The 19,017-nt window shown below is 39.1% G+C and overlaps 1 protein-coding gene across 3 annotated transcripts in view; it reads right to left on the reverse strand.

Moving 5' to 3' along the window:
• Nucleotides 1-1,235: 1,235 nt before the first annotated feature.
• dpf1 (double PHD fingers 1) overlaps nucleotides 1,236-19,017 on the reverse strand; it is an 89,259-nt gene continuing 71,477 nt past the window's right edge. For 2 of the 3 annotated variants that reach the window (XM_088344906.1, XM_088344905.1), the window contains exons 10-13: nucleotides 16,754-16,866; nucleotides 9,713-9,856; nucleotides 9,559-9,640; nucleotides 1,236-7,918 (exon numbers count right to left, since the gene is read on the reverse strand). In XM_088344906.1, the coding sequence (XP_088201032.1) occupies nucleotides 7,848-7,918; nucleotides 9,559-9,640; nucleotides 9,713-9,856; nucleotides 16,754-16,866 (410 nt within the window). In that variant the 3' untranslated portion in view covers nucleotides 1,236-7,847. The remainder of the gene's footprint in view (nucleotides 7,919-9,558; nucleotides 9,641-9,712; nucleotides 9,857-16,753; nucleotides 16,867-19,017) is intronic. The other variant, XM_088344907.1, reaches the window with a different exon arrangement.

The following is a 19,017-nucleotide window of genomic DNA, read 5'->3' on the forward strand; positions in this document are numbered from 1 at the left end:
AGCAAAAATACATGAGCTATCATATAAACGTGCATTTTTTCAAATACTCTCAGGAAATTTGCTTTTATTTTACATAACATGGGACTCACCTCCACCATCTTGCTGCTACGGGTTCATCCAAAACCCCAAAACTTTGTGAAAAACCGTGCAACAGAGAAAAGAAAAAGGGTGTGGTTTAGTCGATTTGAGTGTCCATAGTTTGTAGTCTTCCTTGTGCTTTGTAGCCACCATCTTTGGTTGCAATTCACAATACAGTGACATCGAGTGTCCAGGGACACTGTGTAATGTTTTACCACTAGGAGTCGCTGTGTCATGTACTGCAACCGAAAATGAGTGCTACAAACCCCAGGGAATAATACAAATTATAAAGTAGTGATGTGCTGTTCATGAACACTCTATAAGCAAGCTCTTAACAGAACGACGGGGTCCGGCTCCCAACCAATCAGAAGCCAGCATTTCCCCCCTTCTCTCTCATTTTATTTTCTCTTTCTTCAAAATTTGTTTTTCGCTTGTTTTTCAGGTGTCCTGTGTTTCACTTAACATTTGTTATGATAAGCTGAAAGTTTATTCTTGTTTATCACAGACTATTTGTTGCTGCATTTTTTGGGTCATGTGACTTTTAGGAATATAATACATTGCTTTAATACAGTTTCAAAATTAATTATTGATCTACTTTTGTGCATAATGCGTCATTCATATCGGTAATATATCGATTAGCGAGCCATTTTAGTAAGCCATTTCTCTAAAAAGAAGCAGAATTCCCTTCACTACTATGGAGACCATTTTTCTTCTTTTGCCCAGCCTTTCACAAGGTTTTTGATCTTTAAGGGTACCCTTAGCAGCAAGATGGAGGACAATTATGTCAGCTCACTCGGAGTAAGGCTCTTGTTATGTAAAAGTCAAGTCATATTTATTTGTATACCCCTTTATCACAAAACGTCTCAAATGGATGTACAGAGCACAACAACAAAAATAACTAGTAACGTATAATATCAGCTATATAAAATACTTTTGTAAGAACGGGAATATTTTAAGCAAAATATGGAATCCAAATGTCAAATATGATTACGTCGATTAATGTCAAGTTTATACTCAGGTAAAAAAGTAAGAGGGAGCTAGATAGCTAGCTTTAATCCATCTAAATAGCCAAACTCAAAACTAGCCAGCTAGCTAGAAAGGTGGCCAAAATTTAGCTTGATAACTAGCCCAAAATGAGCTTGATAGCATGCAAAAAAAAATCTAAAAAGCAAACACAACTAACGAGTTCACTCAAACCGAAAACTAAAAGGGCAGGAAATAAAATTAGGTTAACAGCAACTCCTATAAAAGATACATAAAAACTTAAATAGCTTCCAGATTATTATTTTTTTCTACAATAAATAAATAAAAATGTCAATACAAACAACACGACTTAAATTAACTTAAAACAAAAGTGCATCAATATTTCAACAGAGCTCGCGAATTGAAAAGAGTGGGCACTCCTGTCTTAGAGCCAGATTGACCAACTAATTATATGGTAACCAAATAAATGCAATTTTTTTTCCTTTCATTTAAAAAAATGTACATTTACATGGTAACTCGTGTTTTTTTTCATATTCAATGTTATGTATTTTTAATGAATTACATATATACATTTTTTTACTAGTAGAATGCGCTAAATAATACACACTGTCCCTTTAAGATGAACAGTAATTTTAACAAAAATGAGCAAAGGATGCTTGTGGGGGGTGTCTGGAGGGGCATGTGGCTTTTCGCAAGGATGTTTTCATCCTTTCGGGGAAAACCGACTTTATCAAAACGTTGTTTCCATGACAACAAGAAAGCATTTTTTTGGGGCTGCTAAAAATGTTAAAGCTCATTTGGCATGTGATATGTTTTACGGTAGTTTCTACAATTTTCTAATGGAATGCATACATTTCAAACTATATTAACTAAAGCATCATTTGACAGATGCAGGATAGTGCAGAGCGTCATTAAAAAAACAGCCCCTCAGAATGATGTTGGCACTAGCAGTTCATTCTTCACCCTCCATAAACCTGAAAATGAATAGGGATGTAACAGTAACGGCAATATGGTGGTATCACACTGTTGAAACTGCCACAATATTAAAAGCTGCATATGTGTCGAAAAAGCTGACTGTTTTTTGTTTTTTGAAATGAGAGGACTCCTAGGTGCTTAGTGAATCTATTAGGGAAGTTGCATTTTGTACAGGCGTGTTTTGGCCATTCTACCTTTAGACCTGTGTTATTGTCAGAAAATGCTTTGGGTTGACATCCACTTTACAAATTGAATTGATGACAATGTTTATCTGCATTGGCAAGTAAGTGCCTAAAAGTATACATTCATGTTACTGCCTTTGAGTTTTTTGCACATATGTTAAAGCCTTTGAGAGGATTTTTTACAATTTACTTGTATAATACACCAAGAATTGTTTTGGATTTCTTGTTTTTGATTTTATCACTTTACCGTTTTTCATACCATTACATATATATATTTTTAAATCAATGAGGTCAATGATAGAAAATTAATGATATTTTTAGTAACAATTTATTTCATTTAATTGTTATGTCATGGGGATTTGAATACAAAATAAATGTATATTTTTTTCCTGTTAAAATTGGAAAAGATTACCGTATTTTCACGACTATAAGGCGCACCTAAAGCCTTTATTTTTTTCCAAAGCTGACCATGCGCCTTATGATACAGTGCACCTTATATATGGCTCAATATTGAGTCTTGCAACTAAGGCAAGCATCCGGCAAATAGATGTCCCCCCATAGAAGTAGTCCGCGGTGTATGCTGGGATATATATATATATACCGGCGTTTAATTTCCTAAAAAATGCGTCAATGATCATTTGAATCGGTCACCATTGACTGAAGTTATTCGGAGCTAAAAGAGGCGGGTTCTTTTTAGCGTTTACAGGTTCGCATAGGCTAAAGCGGGGCAAAACAAAGCCTGCAATTTGCCAAAAAAGATAAATGTGAATCACATGTTAGGTTGCTCTACAGCATGGAGAAAACATATTTTACTAGTCTGTATTTGTAAACAGGAAGTATGGGGCTAAACAGAAAGCTAGCAACAAGCAACGTACATCGATGCAGATGATTCTCTGAGGATTTTTTCTGTTATTTGTCGGGTATATAGCGTGTTTTGGACCACGCAAATATTTTACATTAGTGGATGTACTACACTCACAGATGTAAGAGGACCATGGTTGCGTATTATCATTGAATGTGATGGCTGCAAGACGACTTTGGTGAGCTACCGCCGCTTTATATTTTCCCAGTATCTTGTTTCAGACTGATCTTCATCAAAGAAATTGAGTTAGTGCAGTATTGCAACCTGAACAACTTTTTGTTCATATTTATACTATACAGCTCAAGTAACAAGCCTCGAAGATATCTGGACAATGGATATTTTACTACATTTAATGCAATAATTCTGTTCACACTGACCACATGTGTGGCCTGAGGATATTGATTTTTCTGCAACCAAGGAATTACCACAATATTTTCTCGTTTATTTCCTTAAACCGGAGGTCAACCCATAAGATTTCTTGAAAATAATAGTTTAATGGGTTTTAACTGACCTAAACACAGCATTCCACTCACATTTACACGAGTCAAGAAAAATCCACCCAGAAATGGATAAAAACAGGTTGATTCTTAACTCATATTCTACAAACAGACTAATAAAATAATTTAAGTATACCTTAACTTTAACGAAACATTTTATTGTATCGGGTTAAGTGACACAAATCTACATGCTGGTTTTAGTGGTTTATTGTGCAGAGTGTGTCCAATGGCATGAACCTAAAGCTTTGATCAACCTGTACATGCATGCATGTGTTATGCTAGCGTTTGAGTTTAAACAGTGCAAAAAACAGTGACACATATTTAGGGAAAAAAATAGCTGAAATTAGGTGTGGTTCTCATACTTGCGTACTAATATCGGGTTTAAATTATTTTCCACACAGTACAATAAGCTTCCTGGTTCGAGACCGGGTGGAAACATTGGTTGGGTGCCAACAGGCTGTACTTGCCCAAGTCCAAATAGTGTGATAATGAGATTAAATCTTGTGCTTTTTCTAAAATACATTATCAGTATCACTCGTGATGTAGTGGTTATATTTTGGCCCCTCAACGCAGCTACCTGGGTTTGATTTCTGTTCCAACCAAAACAGGGGTCTCCCATGTGGTTCCCCCTAAGGACAGCTAAGATGCCCATGGACCTGTTCTGAAAATAGCTCGCCAGTGCTGGGTCATTGTGATTTTCTAGTAAAATTATTTATTTTTCAGTGGTTGATTGAGTCAAATTAACCGTATACTTCCAATAACTAACCTGTTAATAAAATAGCAACAACATGATAAGTTTGTATTGTAAAAATGCATACCAAACTGGGTGCCCCTTGCGCTAATTAGTAACGAAAAGTACTTTTCCACTTAAAAAGGATTAGAGACCCCAGCCATGAAACCTTGTGTTTTATCACACACAAATAAAATACTTCTGATGCTGAGGTTTGTTTTGCCCTAATGCAGGTTTCAGATCAGGGGATGGTGTAGGTGTAGTCTGTGCAGCCCTTTGAGACTTCTTGTGATTAAGGGCTATACAAATAAACTTGACTTGACTTGACACCACAAAAAATGGTGCCCCTACAACCCTAGTGGTAAGGGGATCCATAACCACCACCCACCCACGATAAATAATGACCAAACTGCTGTTGACTACCGAGTGGGAGCCCCTGGATGTATGGAGAAAACTAAAAGAGGTAGAGTCATGATACAACACCAAAACAAAACAGAAGTAAACATGGATGACTTAAGAATGAATAGAATGTGTGTCACAGTGATAGCTCCAAGACTCAGTCATTTGAATCTGGATAACAATTATTTTGACCGAAAAACTTCACAAATTCTTTGTTGGAAAAAAAAATCCCATTCAAATGACCACTCCTTCTATTCGAAAGCAAACACCTTAGCTAAGCTAGCTTCAGTAGCGTGGAGCCAGCTACAAATACTGGAAACCGCAGACACACGCATACAAATGTAGCTCAAAACACGCGTATTTTGGCCCAGTTTCTATCTCAAAGACATTATTGCGATTTAAGTGTGCTTTCTTCTTAAGTTCAAACATGAACCGACGAAACAACAACATGCACATGAAACAGAATGAGTCGTAAAAAAAGGCCAAATTGTTATCCAGACGACAATCCTACATTCTCAACACACGGACAATACGCAATCACGTGGTGATGTGTTGGCTTCACAGTCATTGTTTCACTCAAGTAAAAAGATTTTGGAGACTTTCTAAGCGTGATTGGTCGTTTCCACGCTGTCCAAAAACAGTTTCGTAGGGGGGAACACTCGCTGGTACAGGGTACCTTAATGCATTCTGCAATCTTTTATAGGGAACCCACCCAGACTGAGATGTGTTGCATTGTCTTCAGTTCTGTTTTGGAATGAGTCTGAATTCTGTACAAGTCTTGGAAACTGGGGCAACGGGATCCGAGTCCTTTACGCCGCTTCCTTTTTTTTAAATAAGTGCCCTTTTGTTATCCAGGGGTCTTGCAAGTAACGTCCTCTACTTTGCACCTTCTTGTTCATTCTTCCTCGCTTCTTGAATGAATTGCATTGAAAGATCTTTAGCGGCACATCTGAAGGGACCTTGAGGGGGCTCTAGTGGAGTAGTATTCCTCCGAAGTGCCCTTGGCAGTCTGGAGTGTATGTTTTGTGAGCCAGCTGATGAATTCTTTAATATCCAAGGAGGAAATTGTGCCTGTGTACTAGGGGTGGTCCTTATATATGGGGAGATTTCCCAAATCAATATTTCGAAAAGTGAAGGTCTGAATATGGTGTAAAACCATGCGAAAACACATCTTGTTAACTTCAGACGCATCAGGCATATTTTAGAGTTGCCCCAGGGCCAAATTGGCTTGATAATATAAGCAATCAGAGCTCTGCTTATAAAACGATTTTTAAAAAAGAAGTTCATTTGAAGTGCATTTTAGAATGATACTTTATTTATCGCTGGTTTTGTTCGAACTTCGTTTCAGATGTAATTTAGGGTGAGCCAAGTATTCGAGTGAAAAGTATGACGACTGCAACGAGGAAAGCAACGGAGGTCTGGCTCGAACCCCCAGTCGATGATGAGAAAGCAGCTGCCCTACATGAGGGTAGTGCTGAGTTGGTTCTTTCATTTCCATGGTCAAGGAGGCAGGGAGCCTAGGAGTGGAGGAGGTGTTCTTGTTTTGGTATGGGACCAAGATCTCCATGAAGACCGACAATACTAAAATAAGGTTTACCACACAAGGTGGCACACATGTTGTCTTCAATATTTTACACTCTATGTGAATCTTTTGAACCCACATTTCAAATGCACTTTTCAAAAGAAAAATCTTTTAAAAGGACCTGGTACGTCACCTTCCCCCAGAGGACGCCAAATAGGTTTGGAACTGGGCAGAAGTGTGTCCTATCACCACACACCTGTCCTTAGTATCCTGACCATCATAATGGCATTTTGGCAAAGGCCATTTTCGTTATCACTGTCTTTACTGAATTAAAAATTTTTTTTGTTACATGTTCCTAGTTTGGACATTTGGTTAGTTGTTTTGTGCTCACTTGTTTTTGTTTGTTACTTTGTTCCTGGTTTTGTTATACCTTTCTTATCTTAAGCACCCCTGCCTCAGTTCCTGATTGCCCTCTCTTGGGTCCACCCTCTAGAACCAAATGACCCACCCACCAAAGGATCCAAGGGGAGGCTTCCACATCCCTGTCCTGGCAGCAGCCTTTGGCTTCCTGCCATGGCGGCGAGGAGAAAGCTCTTTGGCCACTCTTGGTTTCTTTTCTCTGTGGCGGGGAAAAAGCCCCTTGGCTGCTCCTGGTTTCCTGTCTTAGGGAAAAGGAGCAAGGACTTTTAGCCGTCCCGTTTCTATTGTTGCAGCCTCGGTTCATTTTTTAATTCTTTATTTATTTTTTGGGTGACACAACTGGTGTCCATCCCTTGAGGGGGAAGTTATGTTAGGTTCTGCTACACTATTTTACCCCTGAGGGCACCAACCGAATTTTGAGCTACACACATGTGTGTGCAAGCACCACTCACCTGTCCCTTAATTATCCTTACCATTTATAACAACATTTTCATTACTACATCAGGATTGATTTTGTCTCCTGTTTCTGGTTTGGACATTTTTCTGTTGTTTTTCGCCCAATTGTTTTTGTATTATATCTTGATCCTTGCGTTTCCGTTTTGGTCTTCGTTTCAGGCTGGGCCATGGTCGGGTTTGATTTCGGGTTTAGGATCCCTTGTTTGTTACTTTGTTCCTGGTTTTGTTATTAAATAACTTCCTTATTTTGTGGGTATTGAATTGAGCATTTGACTTTAGGGCGCATCTTAAATATTTTTGCTGCATCTGATACTTTTAAGATTTGTTATCTCATGGTTTCACATCAAACGCAGGCCTTTGCTTGTCGAAATGATCATTCAGGAAATTCTCCGTATATGTAAGGACCACCCTATTAGACTACTGTTCTAAAATGGCTTCGGGGTACCCTTTAAATAAGTCTGATCAATGTGAAACTTCACAGGAAGTGTTTTCTCATGATTTCACACCATATTCAAACCTTCGCCAATGAAAAATCAGAAAGCTTAAACATAAGGACCACCCAAGTGTACGTGTTGTTCCAAATTTCGGTTCAGGTCAATGTGATCCATCCGCAGCCAAAGCATGAGTAACGAATGGACATCGGGAGTATCAGTTGCTCTCCTCGGATGAAGTCGCCTGGGTTAAAGGTTGTACCGTCGAAGGAGGGCGATGAAGATGAGGCACGAAATGCTGGCTCTCCAGATTAATTGAGGGTGATGTAGGCGGAGGCCTTCTCCTTTAGTTGTCTCAAGCACAAATGACAGCTCCAGCTTCCTGCGACACACACACGAACATACACAGTAAATTGTGATTTCAATCAACGCTATTGTAAAGCTTTTCAGAATAATCCGTCATCACATAGTAATAAGTAACGCTGTAAATGAGAGCTTGATGTCAGAAAATCAGATTTGGGAATGTGGTTAGCAGATGGAAAGGATTTGACAACTAGGTTAGGACGGACTTGAGATTTGTGACGTTACATATGATAAGAAACACAAGTGTTGCATGTGTTAGAAATAATTCTGTGACAGTCCGTGTCAGTCCATTTCGTTTTAATTGTTGCTGTTTCACAAGCAATTTGATGAAAAATGTCAAATGGAGACTGTATCATCAGATACTTGTAAAAATATTCCATTGTTTTTTTTCTCATGGCCTGGCCCCTATGCCAAATTTTTTGAATGATTGTTTCATAGTTTAGTGCAGTGGCTTGGAACATTTCGGTACCATGAACTGGTTTATCGACATTCTCATGACCCGGCCCAATAAAAACATTCGTGAAAATCACAATAATAATAATTACAATCATAATAATAATGAAAATAAGCCTAAATAAATTCACGAGACACTTACAGATCTAGATGACATAGGAAAAGGCATTTGATTTTATCTCTTCATCACACAATTTTTTTCTCATGGTGCCATATTTAACAATGTTGTTTTGGCTGAACTCGTTCCCATAATGCTCCATTTCCACGTTGTACACTGTGGCACCATGAGTCGAAAGAATGTGCTGATGAGATAAAATAAAATGCCTTTTCCTACAAACTTTACCATTTTAATGGCTTAGTGGTTAGGTATCAGCATTATCAGAGCTGCAATCTGGGTACAATTCCCGTTGCAACCAATTCTTGGCAAAAATTTATTCAACGCACAATCATCAATGAATTTTTAACATTCCAGATCTGTTCTAAGAGCGCGCCACGGCGGATCAGTGGTTAGGGCATCCGCGGAACAGTTCTGAGGTCGTGGGATCAAATCGCGCTACCGGCCTTCCTCTGCAGAGTTTGCATGTTCTCCTTGTGCTTGCTTGGGTTTCCTCCGGGCACTCCAGTTTCCACCCACATTCCAATAACAAAACAACTATATTAATTGGCTTGTTCAAATTGTCCCTACGTGTGAATGAACAAGTGAGTTGTCTCTGTGTGCCCTGGGTCTGGCTGGCAACCAGTTCAGGGTGTCCCCTGCCCACTGCTCCAAGATTGCTGGGATGGGCTCCAGCATCTCTGCGACCCTACTGAGGATAAACACTACAGATAATAGATGTTCTAAGAGCTCTCTACCCTAAGGGTGTGGGAATCAAACAACAGCAACATTACTGGTACATAGTGGCAATAATCTAAACCAGGGGCGAGCAAATGTTTTGAGTTGCTCTCAACGCCGTGTTCCGAGTTTGATTCCCATAGCATCCAATATTTTGAGATTGTGGTCAGTGATATTTTTCGACTGATCAATCATTGCACGAAGAGGGTGATATACTACCGTAAAACCTCATGTGTAACGCGGACCCAATCTTTTTATTTAGTTAATAATTATACAAGAACAAACATGGTGTTTTAGAACTGTTTATCACTCACAAATACATTATATAAATTATAAACCTGTTTGATAAAGAAAAAAAAAGTTTTGGGACATACCTTCTGGAGGTTCAGACATAGGAGGGCTCAGACAGTACATGTGGTAACCTCTGTCGCAATCATCGCAGAACAACAGCTGATCCTGGAACAGAAACAAAACAAATGGTCAATTCAACTCATAACCTGGAGGGCTCTATTTTTGCAGACAGTGCACCTGCGCTGTGGCGCAAATGCCGGCCGATCTTGATTTCCCTATCGGCGCAAGGCCCGCTGTGCGTGTTTGCCAATTTGGTTGGCGGACCGGTCTCCGCCAAGCCGGGCGGTTCGGCGCAGTCGGAGGAGCGTCTTGGAGGTGCACCTGGCGGAGTGACAATTTGCTAGCACAAAGTCGATCTACACCTGGGCATCAAAACTCACTTTAGTTGTCTTTTTTTTTAATTGTTTATCGTCCAAATGAGTTGATAAGAGGTAAGATCTTAAGCCCGAGCCTGACCCAAAATTCAGGAAATTCAGGCCGGTTACAAAATGTCGATCATTACGTTCGGGTTGGGTTGGGCCAGTCTTTTCTCTCACTGCCTTTTGAAAACAAATTGTTATCCACCCGTTATTGTTCTTCTTTGTCTCTCTGCCTCTCTAGTCTTTTCAGGATGTACTGCCGCTGTGGATAATGGTCCAAGTTTAAACCCGTAAAAATAGCTAACGGTTTTAAAGTATTCCTGTCATTTCTTAAAAATATCTGTCAATGATGGAAAATTTTCAGATACATAAATAAAAAAAGATGTAACTATGTATAGTCTTTTTTAACTTAGATTTTTTTTTTTACATAAGATAGGCTTTAATTTGTTATCAACAATTGTTTTCTTCTTCTCAAGTCTTCAAAGATGAGTTTTTGTGTTTGCTTTAGGGCTCGGTCCTGCAAATGAAGTTGGTGGTCAGGCTCAGGCTTTAATCCTTCCGAGCCTGGGTCAGGTCGAGCTGGAGATTTTAGGCCCGATCTTTTCCTCTTTTTGGAGTCCAAGTCTCCAAGTTCTCCAAGTGCCCACTTCACAGTGCCAAAGAGATTATTTCGTCATGTTGCAACTCAATTTGGGTTATAATGGGTTAAAAGGGATTGAAATTAGCCGCTTTTGTTGTACTGGACTGTCTCAGAAAATTAGAATATTGTGATAAAGTTCTTTATTTTCTGTAATGCAATTAAAAAAACAAAAATGTCATACATTCTGGATTCATTACACATCAACTGAACTATTTCAAGCCTTTTATTATTTCAATATTGCTGAATTTGGCTTACAGCTTAAGAAAACTCAAAAATCCTATCTCAAAATATTAGAATATCATGAAAAAGTATACAAGTAGGCTATTCAACTAATCACCTGAATCATCTAATTAAGTCGAAACACCTTGCGAGGTTTCCTGAGCCTTAAAAACACTCAGCTTGGTTCAGTAAACTAAATCACAAGTATGGGGAAGACTGCTGATCTGACTGCTGTCCAGAGGACCATCATTGATACCCTCCATCAGGAGGGTAAGACATAAAAAGAATTTTCTCAAAGAGCAGGCTGTTCACAGAGTGCAGTTTCAAAGCATATCCACAAAAGTCTATTGGAAGGGAAAAATGTGGCCGGAAACGCTGCACAACCAAGAGAGATGATCGCAGCCTTGACAAAATTGTGAAGAAGAGCCGCTTCCAGAATTTGGGGGAGCTTCAAAGACAGTTGGCTGAAGCTGGAGTCCAGGTATCAAAAGCCACAGTTCACAGACGTGTCCGGGAAATGGGCTACAATAGCCGTATTCCCATGGTCAAGCCACTTCTGAACTCAAGACAACGGAAGAAGCGTCTGACTTGGGCTATGGAGAAGAAGCACTGGACAGTTGCAGAGTGGTCCAAAGTCCTCTTTTCAGACGAAAGCAAGTTTTGCATTTCATTTGGAAGTCAAGGCGCCAGAGTCTGGAGAAAGGCTGGAGAGGAGCAAAGTCCAAGTTGCTTGAAATCCAGTGTGAAGTTCCCACAGTCAGCAATGGTTTGGGGAGCCATGTCAGCTACTGGTGTTGGTCCACTGTGTTTCATCAAGTCCAGAGTAAATGCAACTGTGTACCAAGAGATTTTAGAGCACTACATGCTTCCATCTGCTGAAAAGCTCTATGGAGATGAGGATTTCATTTTCCAGCATGATCTGGTACCTGCCCACAGTGCCAAAAACCACCAGTAACTGGTGCACTGACCATGGCATCACTGTCCTTGATTGGCCTGCTAATTCCCCTGACCTGAACCCCATCGAGAATTTGTGGGGTATAGTTAAGAAGATGAAAGACACCAGACCTACAAATGCAAATGAGCTGAAGGCCGCTATCGAAGCATCCTGGGCATCAATAACACCTCAGCAATGCCACAGGCTGATTGCCTCCATGCCACGCCGGATTGATGCAGTAATCCGTGCAAAAGGATTCCCAACCAAGTACTGAGTGCATCAATGGACATTTTCAAATGTTTGATTTAGTTTTGCTGTTATAAAATTATTTGTTTTACTTGGTCTGAGGAAGTATTCTAATAGTTTGAGATAGGATTTTTGAGTTTTTTTCAGCTGTAAGCCAAAATCAGCAATATTCAAATAATAAAAGGCTTGAAATAGTTCAGTTGATGTGTAATGAATCCAGAATGTATGACATTTTTGTTTTTTTAATTGCATTACAGAAAATAAAGAACTTTATCACAATATTCTAATTTTCTGAGACAGTCCAGTATATGCCTCACTGCGGTATTGACTAGGGATGGGTACCTTTCACGTTTGAACTGGTACTTTTACAGTTGGATATTCATACGGATATCGATTTTTGGTACTTGTTCATTTCTGACAAAATTAAAGTAAAAAAGAAAGCACAGTTTGACTAAACCTAGAACAGTTTAAGTAATTTAAAACAAATGATGGAGCTGATGAAGAAAAAAAGAATAATATCAAAAATGACTTTGCAATGACAAATATCATAAATTCTGGATTAAAAATTGCTTATTTTTTCCCTAAATTTTGAACCCTGTGGCTTTAAATTCAATGTGGATGGTCACAAGGTCGAGTATCTCCCCAGCTGTGGCCCGCGTCGATGCGGCAGCGCTCCCTGCCCGATTTCTGGCAGTTCTTATTGGCGGGCGTGAAGCAGCAGGCTTAGAACTGGTACAGACCCGGGAAATCCAACTATTTAATTCAAACCAACCATCGCAATATCTGCTTAGTGCTCTGAATGTCAAAGTGAAGAAATTCAATAAAGCGCAAGTAAACGGCGCAAGTAACTATGACTCCCTTCGTTAGCCAAAGGCTTCATCATCTAATGAGTGGCACGCATGAATGGATTAGCAAGATTCCCACTGTCCATATGGACTATGATCAGAGCAGAATCAGAGGGGAAATGTCAACGAAAAGAAACACATTGTGCCACAATTAAGACATTCATTTGCAGACTCTGTCCGCAGCTGTCAATCTAAATCAATTAGCGGAGCAGTCAATAATCTGCATTAACACATACGAAGCAGTGCAACAAAAGTCATTCAACGAAATGCTTGGAATCTTTTTAAAAGGTAGTGTCGGCTGTTCAAATATTTTAGTGTAGCAGCAGATGACTAATCAGGGTGAGCCAAGTATCATATATTTTCCATATATGATATCAAAGTTTAAAGTCAGTTAAAAATATAGTAAATACGAAAAAATTAAACTTAAAATGAGCATTATGATCTGCTATGTGAACCTGACTTTTTTCTATTTATTTACAGTGGAAGTACTATTCAAGCAAACACTGGGCATCATTAGCTCAGGAGGTAGAGCGCTCGTCTTGGGATCAAGAGGTCGCAGGTTTGATTCCCGGCTCTTCCGTGCTATAGGTCGAAGTGTCCTTGGGCAAGACACTGAATCCCTAATGCTCCCAATTAGCAGGTAGGCGCCTTGCATGGCTGGCTCCCTATTGTGTGAGTGTGTGTGTGTGTGTGTGTGTGTGTGTGTGTGTGTGAATGGGTAAGTGTGAAGCGCATTGTAAAGAGCTTTGGAAGGTCTCATTGATTGAAAAGCGCTATATAAATGCAGACCATTTACCATTTATTCAGTGTGGTTATGAATCGATGCTACTTTTTAAAACCTTAAGTAACCCTTAAAGTGCTTTTATGTACCTTTCAGTATACTAGTATTTGAAAACCACTGCACTAGTGTGTGTACAATGTGGCATGCGCCCCGGAACATTACCAACTATTCAACTTCTGCACATTCACTGCTGATAAAGTATTGTTTGAATTCACGTTAATACATAAAAAAGTCCAGTTTTTGGTACCCATCCCTGGTCGTGACCATTCCCATGACAGCGCAGCCCTAAAGAACAACATATTTAAATATGCAAGCCATACGAGCTGGATTTTCTTGAATGTAAACATAGGAAAGAGTAGTAGATAAGTAGTTATGGATTTATTCTACAAATAAAATAAAAAACACATACTCTGTATTTTATGGAATGTAAGGCGCACCCAAAAACACCAAATTGTCCAGATATTTTAAAAGTGCGCTTTATTATCCCATGTTCCTCATGTATGGAACATTCTTAGAGGTGTACTGTCATATTTGTGCAATTATTGATTAATCAGTAATATTTTTCTGACCACATTTGCATCACAATGGTGTCAACAGGGGTAAAAGCCCAGACAGCGGTCAAAAGAGTGCCAAATTTGAGCCATCAGGCCACTAATGACTTAAAAGAGAGGAAAAGGCAATAGGTCTTATCATTATTTCACAATTTTCAGTCACGGTACTAGATACAAATGTTAGAGAAATGAGAAAAGGGATTAAAAAAATCTGTATAAAATCTTGTTTCACTTTTTCTTAGCTCAATCTAAGCATTGCAAGTGACAAAAATTGTTGAATATGTGCTCCCATGCGTTTATTAATATATTTCAGGATGAGTTAATTACTTCCCACAATGCCTTTCTTTTCATTCAGCTCAGAATCTCATGCGCTCCGTAAATACCTTTCAAATCGGTGATACAATACTGTATTTCAGTGGTCCCCGACCCTTTTTGTACCACGAACCGGTTAACCGATAAAATTCTTTCGGCCTGGCCAAAAAATTATCAACATGGTACGATGACTGAAAATAGTATTATGATGACCTCGAAGCTAATGCCTTTTTGTCAGCCATCTGTATGTCTAGGAGTCTAATGGACCATATATGATCCATGCTGCGACCCAGGTTCAATTCCTGTTGCACCCAACTTTTGCTATTGTGATCTGCGATATTTTGCAACCGGACATTTAATGCATAAATATAGTACTTATTTTTCCGCACTATAAGGCGCACCTAAAAGCCTTTATTTTTTTCAAAAGCAGACCATGTAATACAGCGCGCCTTATTTATGGCTCAATATTAAGTCTTGCAACTAATGCAGCAGCCGCCGACTAGATTTTCCCCCGAACGCCAAGTAGTCCGCGGTGTATGCTGGGATTTATTTACCGGCGTTTCATTGGCTAACCAATGTGTCAATCATCATTTGAATCGATCACTATTGGCTAAAGTTATTCGGAGGTAAAGGGGGCAGATCCTTTTTATCATTTACAGGTTGGCATAGGCTAAAGCGGCAAAACAAAGCCTGCAATTGGCCGAAAAAGATGTGTCAATCATCAGTTGAATCGATCACTATTGGCTAAAGTTATTCGGAGGTAAAAGGGGCGGATCCTTTTTATAATTTACAGGCTGGCATAGGCTAAAGCGGCAAAACAAAGCCTGCAATTGGCCGAAAAAGATGAATGTGAATAGCACGTTGGGTTGACGGCATAGAGAAAGCATTTTTTACTATTCTGTATTTGTAAATATTTTATTCTCCTGGATAAGAGGACCACGGTTGCACATTATTATTGAACACAACGACTTCGGTGAGCTACTCCGGCTATATATTTTCCCTGTTTCTTGTTTCAGACTGAACTCGATGTTTCTGTGATAAGCGGTACAGATAATGGATGGAATGGAGTGTCTATTTTTAAATTAAACTCAATTCCAAGTGTTTATTGTCATATGCACAGTAAAGTTGCGAGCGAAAAAGAAAATAGAAACTAAGGAATGGTCGGCATTTCTTGAATCCCAAGACTTTAACCTTCCGAATGATATTTGGAACCATGCATTTGAGTGACATCGTACGGACACCGCATCCGCACGTGTTCTCGACACGTATTTGCTTCTTTGCAAGCTTTGGAAATGTTAAGGGGGTAATAAGTTTGACTGAACTACCTGACTGTTTTGTCGACGCTCCCATTGTAACGCCTTATAATCCGGTGCGTCTTATGTATGTCAAATATAGGACCAAAAAATATTTTTTCGGGGTGCGCCGTATAACCCGGTGCGCCTTATAGTGCGGAAAATACGGTATTTGTTTTTAGTACAACCATAACCCATACAGTAGTCTATATTCTATGTCTCTTAAAGTCCGGTGTGCGTTATATATGAAAACAATATCACAAAAAATAATCTGGTGGAAGGTGTGGAAAATACAGTGAGATTTCTGTAATTTACTGCATGGGTGTTATATTAAGAAGACACGTTTCTGACTATTAAGATTTGTGGGATTAACTTTAATACTATCAATGCGTGTTTCTAGATCTGGAATTTTGTGAAAAAACAGAAACCACATCCTGAAGTGTTCTGTCGGAGTACAACTTTAGACATTGTTACCAGGGTTCCTACAGCTGAAAGCAAATTAAATTCAAGGCCTTTTAAGACTTCTTTAATGCCTTTTGAAATCAAATTTAAGACCAAGTCAACAAAAAAAGCCACCACTCACCACATGAATTAGAGGCAATTGTAAACACATGTTTATTTTAATGTTTTTTAATCAACTTTTGGTCCATTTAAAAACTTTCCCTCTGAAAAACAGCTCTCTCACAACTAATTCCATAGAACTCCTTTGCTACATCGATGAGCATATTTATCATGAATCTAGATAAATTTACTTTTTTACTAAATATTTTTAGTTCAAACAAACATAAATCTATTTTGAAGACTTTTAAGAATTGGATTTAAGATATTTTAAAGCCAATTAAGGCCTTAGTTCTAGACTAATGTATATAATGCTTTTTAAGACTTTTCAAGAATCCGCGGGAACCCTGGCTACTCGAAAAACGACGTGATCCTTTTTCTAGGCCGATTTTCCAGTGTCGAGAAATGATCGCAAATGACTGTAGTGAGCTTAGCTTCTTTGCTACATTTTGCACAAATTTCCAATGGAGCGAAATCTTACGTCGTTCTCAGAGGTGCCGCACAGGCTGCAGGACTTGCACTCGATGCACTGCCAGCGATAAGTCCTCACTGCAGCTGTCATGTTCACTGTGAACTGCAGACAGGATGGGTGGCCTGGGTGCACAAAAACACACACATGCACACACACACATTCAAAACACACACACACACACACAATTTTCACCAGAACGCTCTGTACTTCAAGTTTTGCCAGCCATCTCGCCATAACTTCCTGAAAGTTATTCAGGTGATGTTGACGAGGACATCTGATTTCATTAAATAAGGAAGAAAAGAATCATTGCTTTTCACTGACTGTACAGTTCATTTTTACAAAAAAAAAGGCATATTGCATCTAACTACACTATTATGATTTTAAGAACAGTGTTTCGTAAGCTTTAGCTTATTTGTTAGAAATCACCTACATGTTTTGGGTTTTCCTTTTATTTTTTGGGGGGGGATAAAAATAAATAACTATATACGTGTACATCCAAAAACATATTTCTTGATTTTATACCACTCAATACACTGTCATGATTACTGACTAGCATCACCTCTGCCCACTCATTTGGTGCAGCCGCTGCGGGCTGCCTGATTGGTTCCCTGTCCCTTTTTAAACACAGCCCTTTCACTCTCCAGCTGTCAGTCCGTCAGTGAAGCTCTGTTGTTACAAGGCAAGCATTTTGACCCTGAGTCCCGCCTGTCCCGTTTTTGCACAGGTTTTTCCACCTGTCCATTCCCTTTCTCCCCGTCTGTCTCCGGCTTACGACCTGTTTTTGATCCCGACAAAGTTTTTGCTCTCCTGTCCCGGCTATCGACCTGTTTTTTCGTCCTTGACACCGCCATCTTCCGCTACTGAAGATCCACTTCCGTATTCGGCTCAAGATCTGTGTGTGAGCAGCTTGCTTCTTGCGTCCAGCGAGCACCGGATCATGGGCGCTGCCCTCCCTCTTTCTATTAATAAAACTTGTGGTTAACGTTATGCAATTCGGTCCTGATTCCGTTCTGGTTGTGACATACACAAAGAGTACACATTCGGAATAAATTACACTTGATTAAAGGCACTAACTTCCTGTTAGAAGATTATCCTATCTAAATAAATAATTAGATTTATGGAAATGGAATGCAATTTACAACATAGCCACAGACATTTTTTTCACACAGGAAATTGAAACTAACTAAATGTACCTTATTTTATTTTAGAAGCAATGTAATCAGTGAATCAGAATTTAGATAAGATCATGTATCATCATAAACATACACAATTTAGGACTTTTCGTGTTTTCTTGATTTGATAAAGTGACCGTCAACGAAACAAACATGATACAAATTTCTGTAGTTCATCTTGTTTTTCATATTACTGAGCCGAATCATGAAGAAATGCATTTTGTTGTGTTCAAAAAATCCATTGTGATTTGGAGACAACAAGGAATAAAAATGCTTGACTTCAGAACAAACTTGGAGTGTCTCTATTCCAACAATTTATTCCAGTCGTGTTCGCTTCAATTTTTTAGATTGCGTTTTGTTGACATGGTCAGAATACATTTCTAGAATTAAGATGAGATTGGGTGGTTAGCACGCAGCCCCACGGTGCAGAGGTTCAGTGTTCAAGCACAGCTATCGAGCCTCCCCGTGTGGAGTTTGCATGTTCTCCCTGTGCAGGTTTTCTCCGGGCTCTCCGGTATCCTCCCACATTCCCCAAAAAACATACACGTCAAGTTAATTGGCTGGTCCAAATTGTCCTTAGGTGTGAATGAGTTGTCTGTTCCTGTGTGTCCTGCGACTGGCTGGCAACCAGTTCAGGGTGTCCCCTGCCCACTGCCCAAGTGTAGTTGGGATAGGCTCCAGCACCCCAGCGACCCTAATGAGGATAAGCAGTGTAGATAATGGATGGATGGAAAATGAGATATATTTTTGTTGGGTTCTTGTTCTAACTTATTCGAACTCATTCTGACTTTCTCATATAAAGTGGGCAATTGTATGTGTGTTTTTGTTTGGGAAATATTTTCTTGCTGAGAGCATTCGACAGTCTATCAGCGTTTAAATTGTTAATACTTGAATTTATTGCTCCACAGAAATGAATAGTCATATATGGATTTACAAAAAAAGGACTTTACTTTAATTGGAAATAAAAAGTTTCAATATGACATCCTGAGGTATTAAAATATGAAACAATTATTGTTTTTCATATGTCATTCTCCATAAAAGATTTAAAAAAGGAAACACTATAACACAATGTAGCTTTTCATTTTCAAAAATTGCTTTCGA

Source organism: Urocampus carinirostris, chromosome 10 (genome assembly GCF_059441175.1).
Source record: "Urocampus carinirostris isolate Australia breed hairy pipefish chromosome 10, RoL_Ucar_1.0, whole genome shotgun sequence".
Classification (NCBI taxonomy): Eukaryota; Metazoa; Chordata; class Actinopteri; order Syngnathiformes; family Syngnathidae; genus Urocampus; species Urocampus carinirostris.